The sequence below is a fragment of the Petromyzon marinus genome, chromosome 62, assembly GCF_048934315.1.
Source record: "Petromyzon marinus isolate PM22_M1 ecotype Great Lakes invasive population chromosome 62, UKy_Petmar_22M1.pri1.0, whole genome shotgun sequence".
In the NCBI taxonomy this organism is placed as follows: domain Eukaryota; kingdom Metazoa; phylum Chordata; class Hyperoartia; order Petromyzontiformes; family Petromyzontidae; genus Petromyzon; species Petromyzon marinus.
The window spans coordinates 789,360-815,419 of NC_133728.1; the positions used below are offsets into that span (position 1 = coordinate 789,360).

Consider the following 26,060-nt stretch of genomic DNA (forward strand, 5'->3'; position numbering starts at 1 on the left):
CCCCCCAGCCCCCCCCCAGCCCCCCCCCCCAGCCCCCCATCCCGGGCACACGGAACACAGACGGAGAAGCGACGATGACGACGATGACGACACGGAGGCCACGAGGGAGCGAAGCGGCGGAGGGGGGGAGGGGGAACTACTTTTCTGGTGCGGAGGAGGATCCGGTTAGTCCAGAAGACGAAGAAGTAGACCAGGCCCTGAAGGAGGGAAACCCCCAAACAGGCCGGGGGAGAGTCACCATCGACGGCACGGAAACACCGCAGGGCGGGAACACCGTGGCACAGGAACACCGCAGGGCGGGAACACCGTGGCACAGGAACACCGCAGGGTGTGAACACCGTGGCACAGGAACACCGTGGCACAGGAACACCGTGGCACAAAAACACCGCAGGGCGGGAACACCGTGGCACAGGAACACCGCAGGGCGGGAACACCACAGGGCGGGAACACCACAGGGTGGGAACACCGTGGCACAGGAACACCGTGGCACGGAAACACCGCAGGGCGTGAACACCGTGGCACAGGAACACCGTGGCACAGGAACACCGTGGCACAGGAACACCGCAGGGTGTGAACACCGTGGCACAGGAACACCGTGGCACAGGAACACCGTGGCACAGGAACACCGTGGCACAGGAACACCGTGGCACAGGAACACCGTGGCACAGGAACACCGCAGGGCGTGAACACCGTGGCACAGGAACACCGTGGCACAGGAACACCGTGGCACAGGAACACCGCAGGGTGTGAACACCGTGGCACAGGAACACCGTGGCACAGGAACACCGTGGCACAGGAACACCGTGGCACAGGAACACCGTGGCACAGGAACACCGTGGCACAGGAACACCGTGGCACAGGAACACCGCAGGGCGTGAACACCGTGGCACAGGAACACCGTGGCACAGGAACACCGTCGCACAGGAACACTGTGGCACAGGAACACCGTGGCACAGGAACACCGTGGCACAGGAACACCGTGGCACAGGAACACCGCAGGGCGTCTCTGCTCGACCGTCCTCTTGGCTATCCATGGATCGATGTGGACGTCTCACGAGTTTATTTCTATCACAAACTCACGGTGCCACCGCTGGCAACGGCCGGGCCCGGCGGCACCGCCGCCACCGCCGCCGTGGCAACCCCGGCGCTCCGTGTCCCGCGACTCGTTCTTCATTCTACCTGGGCAAGGAGCCACCGAGTTGCTGCGTGGCCACAGCAAACGACGACGGCTCAAACGAGCGGCTCAGCATCGTCGTCAACGTCGTCATCGTCATCGTCGTCCTCATCGTCGTCATCGTCATCGTCGTCATCGTCGTCATCGTCGTTGTCGTCATCATCGTCGTCGTCGTCGCATGCGGCGACGCCGACTCTAAACGTGGAGGGGAAAACCGCAGAAAAATCCACGTGGCCGCGGGGAGGGAGAGAGGGAGAGACTCAAACTCCAAATATACAGCGGCAGCAGCGGCAGCGGCGGCGGCAGCGGCGGCGGCAGCGGCGGCAGGGCCGGTGTGGATTTTATATTTTTATATTCTATTTATAATCTCACGCCGCCGCCGGCAAGCGGCCGCTCTGGCCCGGCGCCGCAAACAAGACAGCGGCGGGGGTTGGTGGACCGCCCACAGATGGGGCTGACAAACTCCCTCCCTTGCCGCCGCCCGGCCACTGCCCGGCGGGCGGAGGGGCGGCCCGCGGGCCGGCGACGGCGGCGGCGGCGGCGGCGGCGGCCTCTCGTGGTGAGGCAGAGAGGCCGAGCCGCGGGGATCTGCCGGCCCGGGCCACGCGGGCCGAGGTCGGCGGCTCACGGACGATGAGCGTGGGGGCACGGCGGCGAAGCCGGAGCGAGGCGGCGGCGGCGCCCGCCGGGGGCGGCACGGAAAGCGGGCGCCGGCGGTTGGCCGATCGCTGTGGTCAGACGCTCGGCATCATCGCGCGCGTGTGTGCGCGTGTGTGTGTGTGTGTGTGTGCGTGTGTGTGCGTGTGTGCGCGTGCGTTCGTGTGTGTGCGTGCGTGCGTGTGTGTGCGCGTGTGTGTGCGCGTGTGTGTGCGTGTGTGTGCGTGTGTGTGCGTGTGTGTGCGTGTGCGTGCGTGTGCGTGTGTGGTGATGATGACAACAATGATGATGGCGGCAATCATGACGGTGGTGATGGCAGCGAGTTTGATGATGGTGATGATGGTAACAATGACAATAGTGACAGTGATGATGGTGGTGGTAATTATGATGATAGCTTTGATGGTAATGATGGTGATCATGACGATGGTGACAACGGTGACGATGATGACGGTGATGATGATGATGGTGACGATGGCGATGGTGACGATAATGGTGACGATGATGGTGACGATGATGGTGACGATGATGGTGACGATGGTGACGATGGTGGCGATGGTGACGATGGTGACGATGATGGTGACGATGATGGTGACGATGATGGTGACGATGGTGACGATGGTGATGGTGACGATGGCGATGGTGACGATAATGGTGACGATGGTGACGATGATGACGGTGACGATGACGATAAGGACGGTGACGATGGCGATGGTGACGATGATGGTGACGATGGCGATGGTGACGATGATGGTGACGATGATGGTGACAATGGTGACAATGATGACGGTGACGATGGCGATGGTGACGATGGTGACGATAGCGATGGTGACGATGATGGTGATGGTGACGATGGTGGCGATGGTGACGATAGCGATGGTGACGATGATGGCGATGGTGACGATGGTGGCGATGGTGACGATGATGGCGATGGTGACGATGGCGACGGTGACGATAGCGATGGTGACGATGGCGACGATGATGGCGATGGCGACGATAGCGATGATGATGATGGTGACGATAACGATGGTGACGATGATGGTGACGATGATGATGGTGACGATGATGGTGACGATGACGGTGACGATGATGGCGATGTCCACAGGTACCTGCGCCAGCTGCGAGGGGTGCGAGGTGGCGTCACGTCTCCGGGCGTCCTGCGGAACAACAACACAGCGGCACCACGGAGTCACAACCAAGTAGCCCCCATGCGGTGGGCTGTACCACCTGGGTGCACGTGAGCGGGGGTGATAAGATGGGCTGTACCACCTGGGTGCACGTGAGCGGGGGTGATAAGATGGGCTGTACCACCTGGGTGCACGTGAGCGGGGGTGATAAGATGGTCTGTACCACCTGGGTGCACGTGAGCGGGGGTGATAAGATGGGCTGTACCACCTGGGTGCACGTGAGCGGGGGTGATAAGATGGTCTGTACCACCTGGGTGCACGTGAGCGGGGGTGATAAGATGGTCTGTACCACCTGGGTGCACGTGAGCGGGGGTGATAAGATGGGCTGTACCACCTGGGTGCACGTGAGCGGGGGTGATAAGATGGGCTGTACCACCTGGGTGCAAGTGAGCGGGGGTGATAAGATGGGCTGTACCACCTGGGTGTTGGCGTGGGGGGGGGGCCCATGCGCGCCGTGGCCTCCATGGCGGCCTCCCTGTCGATGTCACTCTTGGAGCGCGAGGAGGAGCCGGGGGAGCGGCGGCCGCCATCGATGGCCCGCAGGCTCTCCGAGCGGCCCACTCGCAAACCGCCCGACCTGCAGGCACACAAAGACAAAGGTCCTCCGGCTTGCGGCAAGTGCTGTTTCGTGAGCACCTACGAAAGCCGGCATGGAGCAAGAGGGGGTGGGTAGTGTACGTGCATACGTGTGTGTGTGTGTACGTGTACGTGTGTGTGTGTGTACGTGTGTGTGTGTGTGTACGTGTGTGTGTGTGTACGTGTGTGCGTGCGTACATGGGTACATGCGTGCGTGCGTTGCGTGTGTGCGTGCGTGCGTACGTGTGCGTGCGTGTGTACGTGTGTGCGTGCGTGTGTGCGTGTGTGCTTGTGTGCGTGCTTGTGTACGTGTGTGCGTGCGTGTGTACATGTGTGCGTGCATGTGTACGTGTGTGTGTGCGTGTGTGTGTGCTTGTGCGTGCCTGTGTACGTGTGTGCGTGCGTGTGTACATGTGTGCGTGCGTGTGTACGTGTGTGTGTGCGTGCGTGTGTGTGCGTGCGTGCTTGCGTGTGTGTGTGTGTGTGCGTGTGTATGTGCGTGTGTACGTGTGTGCGTGCGTGTGCGTGTGTACGTGTGTGCGTGCATGTGTACGTGTGTGTGTGTGCGTGCGTATGTGTGTGTGTGTACGTTTGTGTACGTGTGTGTGTGTGTACGTGTGTGTGTGTACGTGTGTGTGCGTGTGTGTGTGTGTACGTGTGTGTGTACGTGTGTGTGTGTACGTGTACGTGTGTGTACGTGTGTGTGTGTGTACGTGTGTGTGTGTACGTGTGTGTACGTGTGTGTGTGTGTACGTGTGTGTGTGTGTGTGTACGTGTGTGTACGTGTGTGTGTGTACGTGTGTGTGTGTACGTGTGTGTGTGTGTGTACGTGTGTGTGTGTGTGTACGTGTGTGTGTGTACGTGTGTGTGTGTGTGCGTGTGTGTGCGTGTGTGTACGTGTGTGTGTGTGTACGTGTGTGTGTGTACGTGTACGTGTGTGTGTGTACGTGTGTGTGCGTGCGTACTCTCTGCCGCCCCCCCGCGTCTCCCCCAGGTCCCCCGTTGATCCCAGCTCCAGGCCCCCCCCCTCGAAGCCCCCGGCCCCTCCCCCCGGCACCGGCTCGAACTGGCGCACCATGCTCGCCACGCTGCTCCCTTGCCCTGCGGGGAGACAAAAGTCCCCCAGGTAGCCTTCAATGGACTGCCGGGGCAAGCGCTGTCGAGTGCACGCCGGCACGGCGGCCGGCATCGCGCGTCCGCCCGGCCGTCTTTGTATCCCCCCCGGTGCTGACGTCTTACACGTAACCGCACCAGGGCACTCCTTTTGAGGCCGAGTCGACCTAGGGGTAGTCCCACGATCAGGAATCCGTTGGGAGCTCTCGCAGAGCTACCTCTGGGAAGTGGATATCAAAGAGCTGCCTGTTAGAAGTGGATATCAAAGAGCTACTTCTGAGAAGTGGATATCAAAGAGCTACCTCTGAGAAGTGGATATCAAAGAGCTGCCTGTTAGAAGTGGATATCAAAGAGCTACTTCTGAGAAGTGGATATCAAAGAGCTACCTCTGAGAAGTGGATATCAAAGAGCTACCTCTGAGAAGTGGATATCAAAGAGCTACTTCTGAGAAGTGGATATCAAAGAGCTACTTCTGAGAAGTGGATATCAAAGAGCTACTTCTGAGAAGTGGATATCAAAGAGCTACCTCTGAGAAGTGGATATCAAAGAGCTACTTCTGAGAAGTGGATATCAAAGAGCTACCTCTGAGAAGTGGATATCAAATAGCTACTTCTGAGAAGTGGATATCAAAGAGCTACTTCTGAGAAGTAGATATTAAAGAGCTACTTCTGAGAAGTGGATATCAAAGAGCTACTTCTGAGAAGTGGATATCAAAGAGCTACCTCTGAGAAGTGGATATCAAAGAGCTACCTCTGAGAAGTGGATATCAAAGAGCTACTTCTGAGAAGTGGATATCAAAGAGATACCTCTGAGAAGTGGATATCAAAAAGCTACTTCTGAGAAGTGGATATCAAAGAGCTACCTCTGAGAAGTGGATATCAAAGAGCTACCACTGAGAAGTGGATATCAAAGAGCTACCTCTGAGAAGTGGATATCAAAGAGCTACTTCTGAGAAGTGGATATCAAAGAGCTACTTCTGAGAAGTGGATATTAAAGAGCTACTTCTGAGAAGTGGATATCAAAGAGCTACTTCTGAGAAGTGGATATCAAAGAGCTACCTCTGAGAAGTGGATATCAAAGAGCTACCTCTGAGAAGTGGATATCAAAGAGCTACTTCTGAGAAGTGGATATCAAAGAGCTACCTCTGAGAAGTGGATATCAAAGAGCTACCACTGAGAAGTGGATATCAAAGAGCTACCTCTGAGAAGTGGATATCAAAGAGCTACTTCTGAGAAGTGGATATCAAAGAGCTACCTCTGAGAAGTGGATATCAAAGAGCTACCTCTGAGAAGTGGATATCAAAGAGCTACTTCTGAGAAGTGGATATCAAAGAGCTACCTCTGAGCTCCATTCTACTTGAAGTGACCACTTTGGTCCCCACAGATCGGCCCACGGAAGTGGATATCAAAGAGCTACCTCTGAGCTCCATTCTACTTTAAGGGACCACTCTGGTCCCCACAGATCAGCCCACGGAAGTGGATATCAAAGAGCTACCTCTGAGCTCCATTCCACTTGAAGGGACCACTCTGGTCCCCACAGGGATCACCAGGTGACTACCTTGTGGGTGTGATTTTTAACCGGGGAACCCACGATGCTCTACGTGCGTCGTGCTGTGGCGTTCCATGCACCCCGACTCACGCACAACAACAACAACCACAGCGTCATAACTGAGCCACACGGTGGCTGCTGCGGTGTTGAGTCTGTGGCCCTGTGAGCTTCGCTCCTCTGGCCTCCGTCGTTTCAGACCGGGAAGCTTCCGCAGAGCGTCAGGCAGCCGACGAAAAGACGATGCCGCTCAAATGATTCGGCGCGAGACCTCTGCTGTGAAACTGGAGCCGGTCATAAGCACACTGCCCAGGTATGGGAAACTCTCCACTCTCTCCACAACTGCCCCATCACCGATTGGGAGTTGTGGGGGTGGAGTGTCCGATGGTACAAAATACCCAGGCAGGTGCTTAGTTTTGGTGGGGCTGATGGTAAGGCCCCACCTCTTAGTGGCACGCTCCAGTCTCAGCAGCAGCGTCTCCAACTCCTCCTCTGAATGAGCAGCTATTACCAAATCATCGGCATACATAACGTGGTTGAGCAATAGGGAGCCATCCCTTGACCGCACCCGGGCATCGATCAGCCTCCCATTATATCTGTACCAAATGGAGATTCCCTCGGTACAGCTATTGAAGGCTTCATGAACTACGTGGTCAAAATAGATGTTAAATAATGTGGGAGCCAGAGGACATCCCTGTCGCACCCCAAGGTGTACAGGGAATGGCTCTGACTCCAGGCCACGTAGTTTTACCTGGGCCTGCTCACCATCATAAAGGTCCTTAATGATCGTGAGAAGAGAGTCAGGGACTCCGAAAGCACGAAGAACAACCCAGAGCCCAGGCCTACTGATGGTATCATAGGGCTTGACCAGGTCAATGAAGCAGAGATGTAGGTCTTGTTGGAATTCACTACACCTCTGCTGTAGCAGACACACGTGGACCCACACACACACGTGGATCCACACACACACACGTGGACCCACACACACACACACGTGGATCCACACGTGGACCCACACACACGTGGACCCACACACACACACACGTGGACCCACGCACACACACACGTGGACCCACACACACACACATACGTGGACCCACACACACACACACGTGGACCCACACACACACACGTGGACCCACACACACACACGTGGACCCACACACACACACGTGGACACACACACACGTGGACCCACACACACACACGTGGACCCACACACAGACACACACACGCGTAAACCCACACACACACACACGTGGACCCACACACACACACATGGACCCACACACACACACACACGTGGACCCACACACACACGTGGACCCACACACACACGTGGACCCACACACACACACACACGTGGACCCACACACACACGTGGACCCACACACACACGTGGACCCACACACACACGTAGACCCACACACACACACGTAGACCCACACACACACACACGTGGACCCACACACACACACACGTGGACCCACACACACACGTGGACCCACACACACACGTGGACCCACACACACACACGTGGACCCACACACACACACACACGTGGACCCACACACACACACACACGTGGACCCACACACACACACACACACGTGGACCCACACACACACACACACGTGGACCCACACACACACACACACACGTGGACCCACACACACACACGTGGACCCACACACACACACACGTGGACCCACACACACACACACGTGGACCCACCCCACACACACACACGTGGACCCACACACACACACACACACGTGGACCCACACACACACACACACACGTGGACCCACACACACACACGTGGACCCACACACACACACACACGTGGACCCACACACACACACACGTGGACCCACACACACACACACACGTGGACCCACACACACACACACACGTGGACCCACACACACACACACACACACGTGGACCCACACACACACACACGTGGACCCACACACACACACACACGTGGACCCACACACACACACGTGGACCCACACACACACACACACGTGGACCCACACACACACACACACACGTGGACCCACCCCACACACACACACGTGGACCCACACACACACACACGTGGACCCACACACACACACACACACGTGGACCCACACACACACACGTGGACCCACACACACACACGTGGACCCACACACACACACACACGTGGACCCACACACACACACACACGTGGACCCACACACACACACACACGTGGACCCACACACACACACACACGTGGACCCACACACACACACACGTGGACCCACACACACACACACATGTGGACCCACACACACACACACGTGGACCCACACACACACACACATGTGGACCCACACACACCCACACACACGTGGACCCACACACACACACACACGTGGACCCACACACACACACACCCACACACACACACGTGGACCCACACACACACACACACACGTGGACCCACACACACACACACGTGGACCCACACACACACACACGTGGACCCACACACACACACGTGGACCCACACACACACACACACACGTGGACCCACACACACACACACACGTGGACCCACACACACACACACGTGGACCCACACACACACACACGTGGACCCACACACACACACACACGTGGACCCACACACACACACACACGTGGACCCACACACACACACACACGTGGACCCACACACACAAACACACACGTGGACCCACACACACACACACGTGGACCCACACACACACACACATGGACCCACACACACACACACACGTGGACCCACACACACACACACACGTGGACCCACACACACATACACGTGGACCCACACACACACACACGTGGACCCACACACACACCCACACACATACACGTGGACCCACACACACACACACAGACTGACCGTCGCCCCCGCCCCGTTGGGCCGGCCTCAGGATGTAGTCACGGAACAGCGACGGGCGGCCCCCTCCCCCCTTCTTCTCCTCCTTCTCCTTCTTGGGCCCCAGCGTCTGGACACGCGCACACACACACACACAGTTACACACACACACACAGTTACACACACACACACAGTTCCACACACACAGTCACACACACAGTCACACAGTTACACACACATAGTCACACACACACACAGTTACACACACACACACACAGTTACACACACACACACAGTTACACACACACACACAGTTACACACACACACAGTCACACACACACACAGTTACACACAGTTACACAGTTACACACACACAGTTACACACACACAGTTACACACACAGTTACACACACACAGTCACACACACACAGTCACACAAAGATCCCCCATATAGCCTTGACAGACTGTAGGAGCAAGTGCTGTTAGCGAGCACCTATGAAGGCCGGAACGGTACACGAGGGGGTGGGTGGCCAGCACCACGCCCGACCGCCTTTGTCTCCCTAGTGGCAATGTTTACACACCACACCAGGTACTCATTTGAGGCTGAGTCGACCTAGGGGAGGCCCGGGACCGGTTCAGATAATCGTCACTGGTGTTGGCCGTGAGCGGGAATCGAACCCGTGTCGCCAGGTTCATAACGCAGCGCGCTAACCGCTACACTATCGCTCCCCATTCACACACTCACAGTTACACACACACAGTTACACACACAGTCACACAGTTACACACACACACAGTTACACACACACAGTTACATACACACAGTTACACACACACAGTTACACACACACACACAGTTACACACAGTCACACACACACAGTTACACACACACACAGTTACACACACACACAGTCACACACATACACAGTCACACACACACACAGTTACACACACACACAGTTACACACACACACAGTAACACACACACACAGTTACACACACACAGTAACACACACACACAGTTACACACACACAGTTACACACACAGTTACACACACACACACAGTTTCACACACACACAGTTACACACACAGTCACACACACACAGTCACACACACACAGTTACACACACACACACAGTTACACACACACAGTCACACACACACACAGTTACACACACAGTTACACACACACAGTCACACACACACACAGTTACACACACAAAGATCCCCCGTATAGCCTTAACAGACTGTAGGGGCAAGTGCTGTTAGCGAGCACCTATGAAGGCCGGAACGGTACACGAGGGGGTGGGTGGCCAGCACCACGCCCGACCTCCTTAATCTCCCCAGTGGCAATGTTTTTATCCACCGCACCAGGTACTCATTTAAGGCTGAGTCGACCTAGGGAGGCCCAGTACCGGTTCAGATAATCGTCACTGTTGTTGGCCGTGAGCGGGAATCGAACCCGGGTCGCCAGGTTCATAGCGCAGCGCGCTAACCGCTACACACACACAGTTACACACACAGTTACACACACACAGTCACACACACACAGTTACACACACACAAACACAAAGATCCTGCGTATAGCCTTAACAGACTGTAGAGGCAAGTGCTGTTAGCGAGCACAAACACACACACAAACACACAAACACACACACACACACAAAGACACACACACAAAGTCACACACAGACACACACACAGACACACACAGACACACACACAGTTACACACAGTGGTGGTGTGGTGGTGTGGTGGTGGTGTGTGGTGGTGGTGGTTTGTGGTGGTGGTGATGTGTAGTGGTGTATGGTGTGTGGTGATGTGTGGTGGTGGTGTGTGGTGGTGGTGTGGTGGTGGTGGTTTGTGGTGGTGGTGATGAGTGGTGGTGTGGTGGTGTATGGTGTGTGGTAATGTGTGGTGGTGGTGGTGTGTGGTGGTGGTGTGGTGGTGGTGATGTGTGGTGGTGTGGTGGTGTATGGTGTGTGGTGATGTGTGGTGATGTGTGGTGGTGTACAGTGAGGGAAAAAAGTATTTGATCCCCTGCTGATTTTGTACGTTTGCCCACTGACAAAGAAATTATCAGTCTATCATTTTAATGGTAGATTTATTTGAACAGTGAGAGACAGAATAACAACAAAATCCAGAAAAACGCATGTCAAAAATGTTATAAATTGATTTGCATTTTAATGAGGGAAATAAGTATTTGACCCCCTCTCAATCAGAAAGATTCCTGGCTCCCAGGTGTCCTTTATACAGGTAACGAGCTGAGATTAGGAGCACACTCTTAAAGGGAGTGATCCTAATCTCAGCTTGTTACCTGTATATAAGACACCTATCCACAGAAGCAATCAATCAATCAGATTCCAAACTCTCCACCATGGCCAAGACCAAAGAGCTCTCCAAGGATGTCAGGGACAAGATTTTAGACCTACACAAGGCTGGAATGGGCTACAAGACCATTGCCAAGCAGCTTGGTGAGAAGGTGACAACAGTTGGTGCGATTATTCGCAAATGGAAGAAACACAAAAGAACTGTTAATGTCCCTCGGCCTGGGGCTCCATGCAAGATCTCACCTCGTGAAGTTGCAATGATCATGAGAACGGTGAGGAATCAGCCCAGACCTACACGGGACGATCTTGTCAATGATCTCAAGGCAGCTGGGACCATAGTCACCAAGAAAACAATTGGTAACAAACTACGCCATGAAGGACTGAAATCCTGCAGCGCCCGCAAGGTCCCCCTGCTCAACAAAGCACATATACATGCCCGTCAGAAGTTTGCCAATGAACATCTGAATGATTCAGAGGACAACTGGGTGAAAGTGTTGTGGTCAGATGAGACCAAAATGGAGGTCTTTGGCATAAACTTAACTCGCTGTGTTTGGAGGAGGAATGCTGCCTATGACCCCAAGAACACCATCCCCACCGTCAAACATGGAGGTGGAAACATTATGCTTTGGGGGTGTTTTTCTGCTAAGGGGACAGGACAACTTCACCGCATCAAAGGGACTATGGACGGGGCCATGTACCGTCAAATCTTGGGTGAGAACCTCCTTCCCTCAGCCAGGGCATTGAAAATGGGTTGTGGACAGGTATTCCAGCATGACAATGACCCAAAACACACGGCCAAGGCAACAAAGGAGTGGCTCAAGAAGAAGCACATTAAGGTCCTGGAGTGGCCTAGCCAGTCTCCAGACCTTAATCCCATAGAAAATCTGTGGAGGGAGCTGAAGGTTCGAGTTGCCAAACGTCAGCCTCGAAACCTTAATGACTTGGAGAAGATCTGCAAAGAGGAGTGGGACAAAATCCCTCCTGAGATGTGTGCAAACCTGGTGGCCAACTACAAGAAACGTCTGACCTCTGTGATTGCCAACAAGGGTTTTGTCACCAAGTACTAAGTCATGTTTTGCAGAGGGGTCAAATACTTATTTCCCTCATTAAAATGCCAATCAATTTATAACATTTTTGACATGCGTTTTTCTGGATTTTGTTGTTGTTATTCTGTCTCTCACTGTTCAAATAAACCTATCATTAAAATTATAGACTGATCATTTCTTTGTCAGTGGGCAAACGTACAAATTCAGCAGGGGATCAAATACTTTTTTCCCACACTCTATGGTGCGTGGTGATGTGGTGGTGGTGATGTGTGGTTATGTGTGGTGATGTGTGGTGGTGTATGGTGGTGTGTGGTGATGTGGTGGTGATGATGTGTGTTTATGTGTGGTGATGTGTGGTGGTGTATGGTGTGTGGTGGTGCTGGTGGTGTGTGGTGATGTGGTGGTGGTGATGTGTGGTGGTGTTGGTGGTGTGGTGGCGCTGGTGGTGTGTGGTGATGTGGTGGTGGTGATGTGTGGTGGTGTTGGTGGTGGTGGAGTGGAGGTGGTGATGTGTGGTGCTGGTGGTGGTGCTGGTGGTGGAGTGGAGGTGGTGATGTGTGGTGGTGTGGTGGTGCTGGTGGTGTGTGGTGATGTGGTGGTGGTGGTGATGTGTGGTGGTGTTGGTGGTGTTGGTGGTGGTGGTGGTGGAGTGGAGGTGGTGATGTGTGGTGGTGTTGGTGCTGGTGGTGGTGCTGGTGGTGGAGTGGAGGTGGTGATGTGTGGTGTGGTGGTGGTGGTGCTGGTGGTGGAGTGGAGGTGGTGATGTGGTGGTGCTGGTGGTGGTGCTGGTGCTGGTGGTGCTGGTGGTGGAGTGGAGGTGGTGATGTGTGGTGGTGTTGGTGTTGGTGGTGGTGGAGTAGAGGTGGTGGTGGTGGTGGTGCTGGAGTGGAGGTGGTGATGTGGTGGTGGTGTGGTGGTGCTGGTGGTGGTGCTGGTGCTGGAGTGGAGGTGGTGATGTGGTGGTGGTGGTGTGGTGTTGGTGGTGGTGCTGGTGGTGCTGGAGTGGAGGTGGTGGTGTGGTGGTGCTGGTGGTGCTGGAGTGGAGGTGGTGCTGGTGCTGGTGGTGCTGGAGTGGAGGGCACCTTCTTCATGTTGAACACGCTGCGCTTGCGCTTGTCGCTGCCGTCTGCGAGCGCGGGCGCCAGGGCGCTGGGCACGCTCACGCCGGCACCACGCATGTACACCGCCACCGCCGCCATGATCATCTCCCTGCACACACACACACACACGCACACACACGCACACACACACACAGACACACACACGCACACACACACACGCGCACACACACACACACCGGCACCACGCATGTACACCGCCACCGCCGCCATGATCATCTCCCTGCACACACACACACACACACGCACACACACACACAGACACACACACGCACACACACACGCACACACAAAGATAACAAAGATCCCCCATATAGCCTTAACAGACTGTAGGGGCAAGTGCTGTTAGCGAGCACCTATGAAGGCCGGAACGGTACACGAGGGGGTGGGTGGCCAGCACCACGCCCGACCGCCTTTGTCTCCCTAGTGGCGATGTTTACACACCGCACCAGGTACTCATTTGAGGCTGAGTCGACCTAGGGGAGGCCCGGGACCGGTTCAGATAATCGTCACTGGTGTTGGCCGTGAGCGGGAATCGAACCCGGGTCGCCAGGTTCATAGCGCAGCGCGCTAACCGCTACACATAGACACACACGTACACACACACACGCCGGCACCACGCATGTACACCGCCACCACCGCCATGATCATCTCCCTGCACACACACACACTCACTTTCACACGCACACACGCACAACAACAACAACCGCCATTCGCCACTAAGTGGCGGTGACGTCACCACGACGCTTGTGCCAGGCTATGTGCACCCTGAGGCCACGTGAAGTGTCGAACGCCCGCTGGCAGGAGGTCACGGGGCAGACCCAGGTGCCACGGGTCGACTGACTGAGATGACTGGCTGATGCACCACCTGTGCCCCCTACTGTGCCAACCTGCTGTGCTTTGGCCACCCGGCGCTCCGCTCGTTGTTGTGAGCGTCGCTCCTCCGCCCTCCGTTGTTGTTGGAGGGCGACTACCTCCAACTGCCCAGTAGCATCCTTCACGAGCCTCCTCCACAGAGGCCGATCTTGACACCGCTGGTACCAGTCATCGGCAAGTCCACTCAGCTCCACGTCCTCCTGTACCACATCACTCCATCTCTTCTCTAGCCCGTGCCGCGCCCGCTTTGCCCCTTCAATCCGGCCAAACAAAAGCTGTTTCGGCATGCGTTGGCTGGGCATGCGGGCTACATGACCCAGCCATCGCAGCCTTGCCCGCCGAAGGAGCTCACCGATGGGACCTTGCCCAGATCTTTCAAGGATTTGTGAGCTCCTCACACAATCCAGTCTGGTTAAACCCAGGATGGATCGTAGGCAGGCCAGCCTAAATGTTTCTAACTGGCGAAGATGTTCCATTAGGGGGGTCCACGTTTCGCAAGCGTAGAGAAGGGAGGGAATGACCGTGGCCGAGAAGACCTGAAGCTTAGTGCAGAGCGACAGACCAGGTAGCTTCCACACAGCGTTACGCAACCGATGAAAAGATATTGCCGCTCGACTGATTCGGAGTGAGACCTCTGCTGTTAAACTGGAGCCAGTCATAAGCACACTACCCAGGTATGGGAAACTCTCCACTCTCTCCACAACTGCCCCATCACCGATTGGGAGTTGTGGGGGTGGAGTGTCCGATGGTACAAAATACCCAGGCAGGTGCTTAGTTTTGGTGGGGCTGATGGTAAGGCCCCACCTCTTAGTGGCACGCTCCAGTCTCAGCAGCAGCGTCTCCAACTCCTCCTCTGACTGAGCAGCTATTACCAAATCATCAGCATACATAACGTGGTTGAGCAATAGGGAGCCATCCCTTGACCGCACCTGGGCATCGATCAGCCTCCCATTATATCTGTACCATATGGAGATTCCCCCGGTACAGCTATTGAAGGCTTCACGAACTACGTGGCTCCCACAAATAATGTGGGAGCCAGAGGACATCCCTGTCGCACCCCAAGGTGTACAGGGAATGGCTCTGACTCCCGGCCACGTAGTTTTACCCGGGCCCGCTCACCATCATGAAGGTCCTTAATGATCGTGAGCAGAGGGTCAGGTACTCCAAAAGCACAAAGAACGACCCAGAGCCCAGGCCTACTGATGGTATCATAGGCCTTGACCAGGTCAATAAAGCAGAGATGTAGGTCTTGTTGGAATTCCCTACACCTCTGCTGTAGCAGACGGACAGAAAATATGGCATCTGTGCAGGACCGCCCTTTCCTGAAACCGCATTGGGGCTCCGCAAGCCTCTCCTCAGCGTGCCTGGCAAGGCGATGCTGAATAATCCTTGCCAGGACCTTTCCCGGCACACTGAGGAGTGAGATGCCCCTGTAGTTGTTACAGTCTGTGCGGTCCCCCTTCTTAAAGAGGGGGACCACCAGGGCATCCTTCCAATCCTGCGGAACCCGTCCAGCGGCCCAGACCGTTGTTATGATGTAATAAGGCAGTCTGTGCACAAATGCCACCCTCCCTCAGCATTTCGCTTGGGAGATCATCTCTGCCCGCTGCCTTTTCCAGTCTCAGACTCCGGATCGCCTTCAGTACTTCCTCAACAGATGGCACCTCAGCCAGCCACTCACAGCGGGTGACTTCTTCCAATATTTGAGGCACCGCAGCCTCAGCAGGGTCATCCTCACTTTGTGCCACGATGTTTTCCTGGCTGAGGGATTTTCCCTCCCCCAGGACCTCACAGAAATGCTCAGCAAATCTGCAAACCTGTTCCTGGGGGTCGGAGATTGGATCACCGTTTTTTTCCCCTAATGATGGTAATAGGTGTGGCGCTGCAGGTTACTTTTTTGATGGAGTTAAATAGAGATTTGTGATCACGGGCCACTGAGGCGACCTCCATCTCCCCAGCAACCCGCGACCACCACCCATCCTTGCAGCGCCTCACGGCTCTCCGAACCTCCGAGCGAAGGCTGCGGTAAGCCTCCTCATTCTCTGACGTGGGATTCTGTAGCCAATGACAGTGGGCCTGTCGCTTTTTCTCAACCATCCTGAACACCTCCTCTGTCAGCCAGGGTCTCTGGGGAGGTCTGGACCGTGTACCCAAAGCAGCCATTGCAGCTGCATGAGTCACAGTCCTAAACCTCGCCCATTTACCTTCGACATCAGGAGTGGGGGACGATGCCAATCCCAGCCGCAAGCGATGATGAAATTCTCGCTTGCAACTTTCATCAGATAACTGAGACCAGGCCACTTTAGGTCGGAATGGGGTCCTGGGTGTACACCCACCACCGGAGTGGAAGAATGGCAGGCGCATCTTACAGATGACTAGTCGATGGTCAGAGGGCAGATCAGCTCCACGGTAGGTCCTGGTGTCAAGGACATAGGCTCGCATCCGCTGGTCCGTCACTATGCAGTCCAGCAGATGTTCTTGCTTGGACCCGGCATGCATCCATGATGTTGTGTGGATGCGCCGATGCCGGAACAGCGTGTTGGTAATTACAAGCCCATGGGCTGCACAAAAATCTAGCAGCCTCCTACCGTTGTTATTGAGCTGATCTGGCCCATGCCCTCCAATCACTCCAGACCAGGTGCCAGTATCATGACCAACTCGGGCATTAAAGTCACCCAACATGATAACTGTATCCCGAGGGGCCACTTTAGCCAGCACCTGTGACAGGAGGTCATAGAAGGCATCTCACTCATCGGCTTTGCCTGCATCCCTCCACGGATGTTCATCTTCGGTGGGGGCATAAGTAACCACGACCACCATTCCTCGCCTCCGGTTGATGGGAAGGCGAGCCCAAAGTAGCCTGGGGCTTACAGCTTCCCACACCTCACCGCCACGCTCCCACGCCCCCTTCATTCTTTTGTTCAAAAGAAGAGCCACACCTTGTTGTTTGGCAGTCTCCTGCCCCGAGTAGAGGACTGTCCACCCCTCATGGTGGCAGGAGCCAGAACCGGTCCACCGGACCTCCTGAATGCCGCATAGATCCAGGCAGTACCGGTCCAGCTCCCGACAGAGGAGTGGCAGCCTCTCCTCCGCAGTGAGCGTTCGAACATTCCACGTGGCCACCCGTAGTGGCTTTTCGTTGTTTCTGGAGGAGCCCCGAGGGTGGATATTCAATCTCCTGGCTCCGCCAAATGGGGTTTGGCCAGGAGACGTCATAAACGCCTGGCCCCCCGGGGCCTCCGGCACAAGTTTATTAGTTACATATTTCAGTTTAACTCGTGGTTTCGTGGTAATTAATTGAAGGTGGAGGGGTTACCAGCCCCTCGCACCCGTCCAGAGCCCCCGTTTAGCCCCTGTGGTGGACACATATGCCATGAGGGGAGGAGCCAATCAAAATTGGATCTCCCCCCACAGCACTGTCCACGACAGAGTTGCCCATCCGGCACCGCGAGGAGGTAGGGGGTTGTTTTGCCGGTCACACACACACACACGCACACACACACGCACACACACACACACACGCACACACACACACACACGCACACACACGCACACACACACACACAGACACACGCACACACGCACACACACACACGCACACACACACACGCACACACACAGACACACACACACACACACGCACACACACACACGCACACACACACACGCACACACACACACAGACACACACACACACGCACACACACACACGCACACACACACACGCACACACACAGACACACACACACACACGCACGGGTCCCCTGCGCAGCCTTCACAGGCTGCTGTCGGCGTAAGTGCCCAGGAGCAATCGTGGTGGTGGTGGTCGTGTTGGTGGTGGTTGTGGTGGTGGTGGTTGTGGTGGTGGTGGTGGTGATGATGGTGGTGGTCGTGGTGGTGGTGGTCGTGGTGGTGGTGGTGGTCGTGGTGATGGTGGTGGTGGTGGTGATGATGGTGGTGGTGGTGGTGGTCGTGGTGGTGGTGATGGTGGTGGTCGTGTTGGTGGTGGTGGTTGTGGTGGTGGTGGTCGTGGTGGTGGTGGTCGTGGTGGTGGTGGTGATGATGGTGGTCGTGGTGGTGGTGATGGTGGTGGTTGTGGTGGTGGTGATGGTGGTGGTCGTGGTGATGGTGGTGGTGATGGTGGTGGTCGTGGTGGTGGTGGTCGTGGTGGTCATCATCATCATCATCGTCGTTATCATCATCGTCGCCATCATCGTCATTATCATCGTCGTCATCATCGTCATCATCATCATCGTCATCATCATCATCGTCGTCATCGTCGTGATGGTCGTCATCATCATCATTATCGTCGTCATCATCATCGTCGTCATAATCATCATCATCATCATCGTCATCAATCACCATCATCGTCGTAATCATCGTCGTCATCGTCATCATCGTCGTCATCATCATCATCGTCGTCATCATCATCGAGTGGTGAGCGTGGTGAGCGTGGTGAGCGTGGTGAGTGTGGTGAGAGTGGTGAGCGTGGTGAGCGTGGTGAGCGTGGTGAGAGTGGTGAGAGTGATGAGAGTGATGAGCGTGGTGAGCGTGGTGAGCGTGGTGAGCGTGGTGAGCGTGGTGAGAGTGGTGAGCCTGGTGAGCCTGGTGAGAGTGGTGAGCGTGGTGAGAGTGGTGAGCGTGGTGAGCGTGGTGAGCGTGGTGAGTGTGGTGAGCGTGGTGAGCGTGGTGAGCGTGGTGAGAGTGGTGAGCGTGGTGAGAGTGGTGAGCGTGGTGAGCGTGCTGAGAGTGGTGAGCGTGGTGAGCGTGGTGAGCGTGGTGAGCGTGGTGAGCGTGGTGAGCGTGGTGAGCGTGGTGAGAGTGGTGAGCGTGCTGAGAGTGGTGAGCGTGGTGAGCGTGGTGAGCGTGGTGAGCAAGGTGAGAGTGGCGAGCGTGGTGAGCGTGGTGAGCGTGGGGAGCGTGGTGAGCGTGGTGAGCGTGGTGAGCGTGGTGAGAGTGGCGAGCGTGGTGAGCGTGGTGAGCCTGGTGAGCGTGGTGAGCGTGGTGAGCGTGGTGAGAGTGGTGAGCGTGGTGAGCGTGGTGAGCGTGGTGAGCTACGAGGTGATGGTCGGGGTGGAACCGCACCGTCTCTCCTCGTCCGTTCCCTCTCTGAAAAACACACAGACACACACACAGTTACACACACACACACAGTTACACACACACAGTTACACACACACAGTTACACACACACAGTTACACACACACACAGTTACACACACACAGTTACACACACACACAGTTACACACACACAGTTACACACACACAGTTACACACACACACACACAGTTACACACACACAGTTACACACACACACACAGTTACACACACACAGTTACACACACACACAGTTACACACACACAGTTACACACACACACAGTTACACACACACAGTTACACACACACAGTTACACATACACACACAGTTACACACACACACACAGTTACACACACACACACACACAGTTACACACACACACAGTTACACACACACACACACAGTTACACACACACACACAGTTACACACACACACAGTTACACACACACACACAGTTACACACACACACAGTTACACACACACACAGACACACACACAGTTACACACACACAGACACACACACAGTTACACACACACACAGACACACACACACAGTTACACACACACAATTACACACACAGTTACACACACACACACAGTTACACACACACACAGTTACACACACAGTTACACACACACACACACAGTTACACACACACACACACACAGTTACACACACAGTTACACACACACACACAGACACACACACACAGTTACACACACACACACACACAGTTACACATACAGTTACACACACACACAGACACACACACAGTTACACACACAGTTACACACACACACACAGTTACACACACAGTTACACACACACACACACAGACACACAGTTACACACACACAGACAGTTACACACACACAGTTACACACACACGCACACACACACACAGTTACAGACACACACACAGACAGTTACACACACACACAGACAGTTACACACACACGCAGACAGTTACACACACACACAGACAGTTACACACACACATACACACACACACACAGTTACACACACACAGACACACACACACAGACAGTTACACACACACAGACACACACACAGACAGTTACACACACACACAGACAGACACACACAGTTACACACACACACACAGTTACACACACAGTTACACACACACACAGTTACACACACACAGACACACACACACAGTTACACACACACAGTTACACACACAGTTACACACACACACAGACACACACACAGACACACACACAGTTACACACAGTTACACACAGTTACACACACACACACACACAGTTACACACACAGTTACACACACACACAGACACACACACACAGTTACACACACACACACACAGACACACACACACAGTTACACACACACACAGTTACACACACACACACAGACACACACACAGTTACACACACACAGTTACACACACACGCGCACACACACACAGCCACACGCACACACACACACAGTTACAGACACACACACAGACAGTTACACACACACACACAGACACACAGACACACACAGTTACACACACACACAGTTACACACACACACAGTTACACACACAGAGACACGCACACACACAGACAGTTACACACACACACAGACACACACAGTTACACACACACAGTTACACACACACGCACACACACACGCAGACACACACACAGACACACACACACAGTTACACACACAGACACACACACAGACACACACAGTTACACACACAGACACACACACAGACACACACAGTTACACACACAGACACACACACAGACACACACACACACGCACACACAGACGCACACACACACGCACACACAGACAGACACAAACACACACACACGCACAGACACACACACACGCACAAACACACACACACACGCAGACACACACAGACACACACACACGCACACACACACGCAGACACACACAGACACACACACACGCACACACACGCACAGACACACAGAAACACACAGAAACACACACACACACGCACACACAGACACACACACACGCACACACAGACACACGCACACACACACAGACACAGACACACACGCACAGACACACACACACACAGACACACAGACGCACACAGACACAAACACAGACACACACACAGACACACACACAGACACACACACACACGCACACACAGACACACACACACACAGACACACACAGACACAAACACACGCACACACAGACAAAAACACACAGACAAAAACACACAGACACAAACACACGCACACACACACACGCACACACACACAAACACACACAGACACAAACACACGCACACAAACACATGCACACACACACACGCACACACACACACACACAGACACACGCACACACACACACACAGTTACACACACACGCACACACACACGCAGACACACACACAGACACACACAGTTACACACACACAGACACACACAGACACACACACAGACACACACACATGCACACACAGACACACACACAGTCAGCACACGCACACGTATATAGGATGTGAGATTGTAGTTCACAAGCAAACATGGTGAGTGGTGAGTTGAGGTTGTCTGTGAGTGGTGAGCGTGAGTGGTGAGTGGTGGTGAGCGTGAGTGGTGAGTGGTGGTGCGCGTGAGTGGTGAGTGGTGGTGAGCGTAAGTGGTTGTGAGCGTGGGTGGTGAGTGGTGAGTGGTGGTGAGCATGAGTGGTGAGTGGTGGTGAGTGTGAGTGGTGGTGAGCGTGAGTGGTGGTGAGTGGTGAGTGGTGGTGAGCGTGAGTGGTGAGTGGTGGTGAGTGTGAGTGGTGGTGAGCGTGAGTGGTGGTGAGTGGTGAGTGGTGGTGAGCGTGAGTGGTGGTGAGTGGTGAGTCGTGGTGAGCGTGAGTGGTCAGAATGAGTGGTGGTGAGCGTGAGTGGTGAGTGGTGGTGAGCGTGAGTGGTGAGTGGTGGTGAGCGTGAGTGGTGAGTGGTGGTGAGCGTGAGTGGTGAGCGTGAGTGGTGGTGAGCGTGAGTGGTGAGCGTGAGTGGTGAGCGGTGGTGAGCGTGAGTGGTGAGCGTGAGTGGTGAGTGGTGGTGAGCGTGAGTGGTGAGTGGTGGTGAGCGTGAGTGGTGAGTGGTGGTGAGTGGTGGTGAGCGTGAGTGGTGAGTGGTGGTGAGTGGTGAGTGGTGGTGAGTGGTGGTGAGCATGAGTGGTGAGTGGTGGTGAGCGTGGTGAGTGGTGGTGAGTGGTGGTGAGTGTGGTGAGTGGTGGTGAGTGTGGTGAGTGGTGGTGAGTGGTGGTAAGTGTGAGTGGTGGTGAGCGTGGAGAGTGGTGGTGAGTGGTGAGTGGTGGTGAGTGTGGTGAGTGGTGGTGAGTGGTGAGCGTGGTGGTGAGCGTGAGTGGTGAGTGGTGGTGAGTGGTGAGTGGTGGTGAGCGTGAGTGGTGAGTGGTGGTGAGCGTGGTGAGTGGTGGTGAGTGGTGAGCGTGGTGGTGAGCGTGAGTGGTGGTGAGTGTGGTGAGTGGTGGTGAGTGTGAGTGGTGAGTGGTGGTGAGCGTGAGTGGTGAGCGTGAGTGGTGAGTGGTGGTGAGTGGTGGTGACTGGTGGTGAGCGTGAGTAGCGAGTGGTGGTGAGCGTGGTGAGTGGTGAGTGGTGGTGAGTGTGAGTGGTGAGTGGTTGTGAGCGTGGTGAGTAGTGGTGATTGGTGAGTGGTGGTGAGCGGTGAATGGTGGTGAGTATGAGTGGTGAGTGTGGTGAGTGGTGGTGAGCGTACATCATGTTGCTGATCTTGGTGAGACTGTGCTCAGCGAGGTGAACCTCCTTCACCGCGTTGGGAACGGGTGGCAACATCGTCTCTCCAAACATCGTCCCCAGCCCCATCACCCTCCGCCTCCTACATCACCATCACCATCATCACCACCATCACCACCATCACCATCACCACCACCATCACCACCATCAACATCGTCAACATCACCATCACCACCATCACCACCATCACCATCGCCACCATCACCACCATCAACGTCGTCAACATCATCAACATCGTCAAAATCGTCTCTCCAAACATCGTCCCCAGCCCCATCACCCTCCGCCTCTTACATCACCATCACCACCATCACCATCACCACCACCATCAACATCGTCAACATCGTCCACATCGTCCAGCCAATGCAGCCTTGCCTGCCGGAGGAGCTCACCGATGGGACTTTGTCCAGGTCATTCAAGGATCTGTGAGCTCCTCACACAATCCAGCCTGCTTAAACCCAGGATGGATCGTAGGCAGGATAGCCTCAATGTTTCTAACCGGCGAAGATGTTCCATGAGGGGGGTCCACGTTTCGGAAGCGTAGAGAAGGGAGGGAATCACCGTGGCCGAGAAAACTCGAAGCTTGGTGCGGAGCCAGATGCCAGGTAGTATGATGAAATTCTCGCTCGCAACTTTCATCAGCGAGCTGACACCATGCCACTGAGTTTTGAATGGGGTCCTGGGTGTACACCCACCACCGGAGTGGAAGAATGATAGGCGTATCTTAGAGATGACAATCACATCAGTTCCACGGTAGGTCCTGGTGTCAAGGACATGGGCCCGCATCCGCTGTTCTGTCACTATGTAGTCCAGCAGATGTTCTTGCTTGGACCAGGCGTGCATCCATGATGTTGTGTGGATGCGCTAATGCTGGAACAGCGTGTTGGTAATTACAAGCCCATGGGCTGCACAAAAATCTAGCACTCCTACCGTTGTTAATGAGTTGATCTGGCCCATGCCCTCCAATCACTCCAGACCAGGTGCTAGCATCATGACCAACTCGGGCATTGAAGTCACCCAACAAGATGACTCTATCCCGAGGGGCCACTTTAGCCAGCACCTGTGACAGGAGGTCATAGAAGGCATCTGACTCATCGGCTTTGCCTGCATGCCTCCACGGATGTTCGTCTTCGGTGGGGGCATAAGTAACCACGACCACCACTCCTCGCCTCCGGTTGATGGGAAGTCGAGCCCAGAGTAGCTTGGGGCTTACAGCTTCCCACACCTCACCGCCACGCTCCCACGCCCCCTTCATTCTTTTGTTCAGAACAAGAGCTACTCCCTGTTGTTTGGCAGTCTGCTGCCCCGAGTAGAGGACTGTCCACCCCTCACGGTGGCAGGAGCCAGAGCCGGTCGATCAGACCTCCTGAATACCACAGAGATCCAGGCGGTATTGGTCCAGCTCCCGACAGAGGAGTGGCAGCCTCTCCTCCGCAGTGAGCGTTCGAACATTCCACGTGGCCACACAAAGTGGCTTTTTGCGGCATCTGGAGGAGCCCCGAGGGTAAAGATTCAATCTCCTGGCTCTGCCAAATGGGGTTTGGCCAGGAGACGTCATAGACGCCTGTCCCCCCGGCGCCTCCGGCACAAGCTTAGTTAGATTTTGAACACGTGTTTTCGTGGTGCTTGTATTGAAGGTGGAGGGGTCACCAGCCCCTCGCACCCGTCCAGAGCCCCCATTTGGCGGCTGCGGTGGCGACAAGCGCCATGAGGGGTAGAGGCGATCGGAATTGGCCTTCCCCCCACAGCACTGTCCACGACAGAGTCGCCCGTCCTTCCCTCCGTGGCGTCGCTCGCATCCACCACAGCGTTACCGTCACATGCCACCGAGGAAGTAGGGGGTTGTTTTGTCCACCACCATCACCACCATCACCACCATCACCACCACCATCACCACCATCACCACCATCACCACCATCATCACCACCATCACCACCATCATCACCACCATCACCACCATCACCACCATCACCACCATCACCACCACCATCACCACCATCACCACCATCACCACCATCTCACCGGTAGTCGTCCAGCTGTCCGCGTGCCGTCTCTAGCGCGCCGGGCTGAGCGGTTTCCACCGCACGGCGGACAGCCTCATCGAGCACGAGTCCGGGACGCACACGGCATTCCTCTACACGGTGAGACACACGGTGAGACACACGGTGAGACACACGGTGAGACACACGGTGAGACACACGGTGAGACACACGGTGAGACACACGGTGAGACACACGGTGAGACACACGGTGAGACACACGGTGAGACACGGTGAAACACACGGTGAGACACGGTGAGACACACGGTGAGACACGGTGAGACACACGGTGAGACACACGGTGAGACACACGGTGAGACACACGGTGAGACACACGGTGAGACACGGGGTGAGACACACGGTGACACACGGTGAGACACGGGGTGAGACACACGGTGAGACACGGTGAGACACGGGGTGAGACACGGGGTGAGACACGGGGTGAGACACGGTGAGACACACGGTGAGACACACGGTGAGACACACGGTGAGACACGGTGAGACACACGGTGAGACACACGGTGAGACACACGGTGAGACACACGGTGAGACACACGGTGAGACACGGTGAGACACGGGGTGAGACACACGGTGAGACACAC

At 55.2% G+C, this 26,060-nt stretch overlaps 1 protein-coding gene across 4 annotated transcripts in view; it reads right to left on the reverse strand.

Moving 5' to 3' along the window:
- Positions 1–26,060, reverse strand: part of LOC116955844 (rho guanine nucleotide exchange factor 11-like) — a 123,630-nt gene that overhangs the window by 56,768 nt on the left and 40,802 nt on the right. For all 4 annotated transcript variants that reach the window (XM_076053626.1, XM_076053625.1, XM_076053624.1 and 1 more), the window contains exons 7-14: positions 25,443–25,554; positions 23,386–23,505; positions 19,611–19,634; positions 13,614–13,740; positions 9,176–9,281; positions 4,557–4,692; positions 3,434–3,592; positions 2,938–2,985 (exon numbers count right to left, since the gene is read on the reverse strand). In XM_076053626.1, the coding sequence (XP_075909741.1) occupies positions 2,938–2,985; positions 3,434–3,592; positions 4,557–4,692; positions 9,176–9,281; positions 13,614–13,740; positions 19,611–19,634; positions 23,386–23,505; positions 25,443–25,554 (832 nt within the window). The remainder of the gene's footprint in view (positions 1–2,937; positions 2,986–3,433; positions 3,593–4,556; positions 4,693–9,175; positions 9,282–13,613; positions 13,741–19,610; positions 19,635–23,385; positions 23,506–25,442; positions 25,555–26,060) is intronic.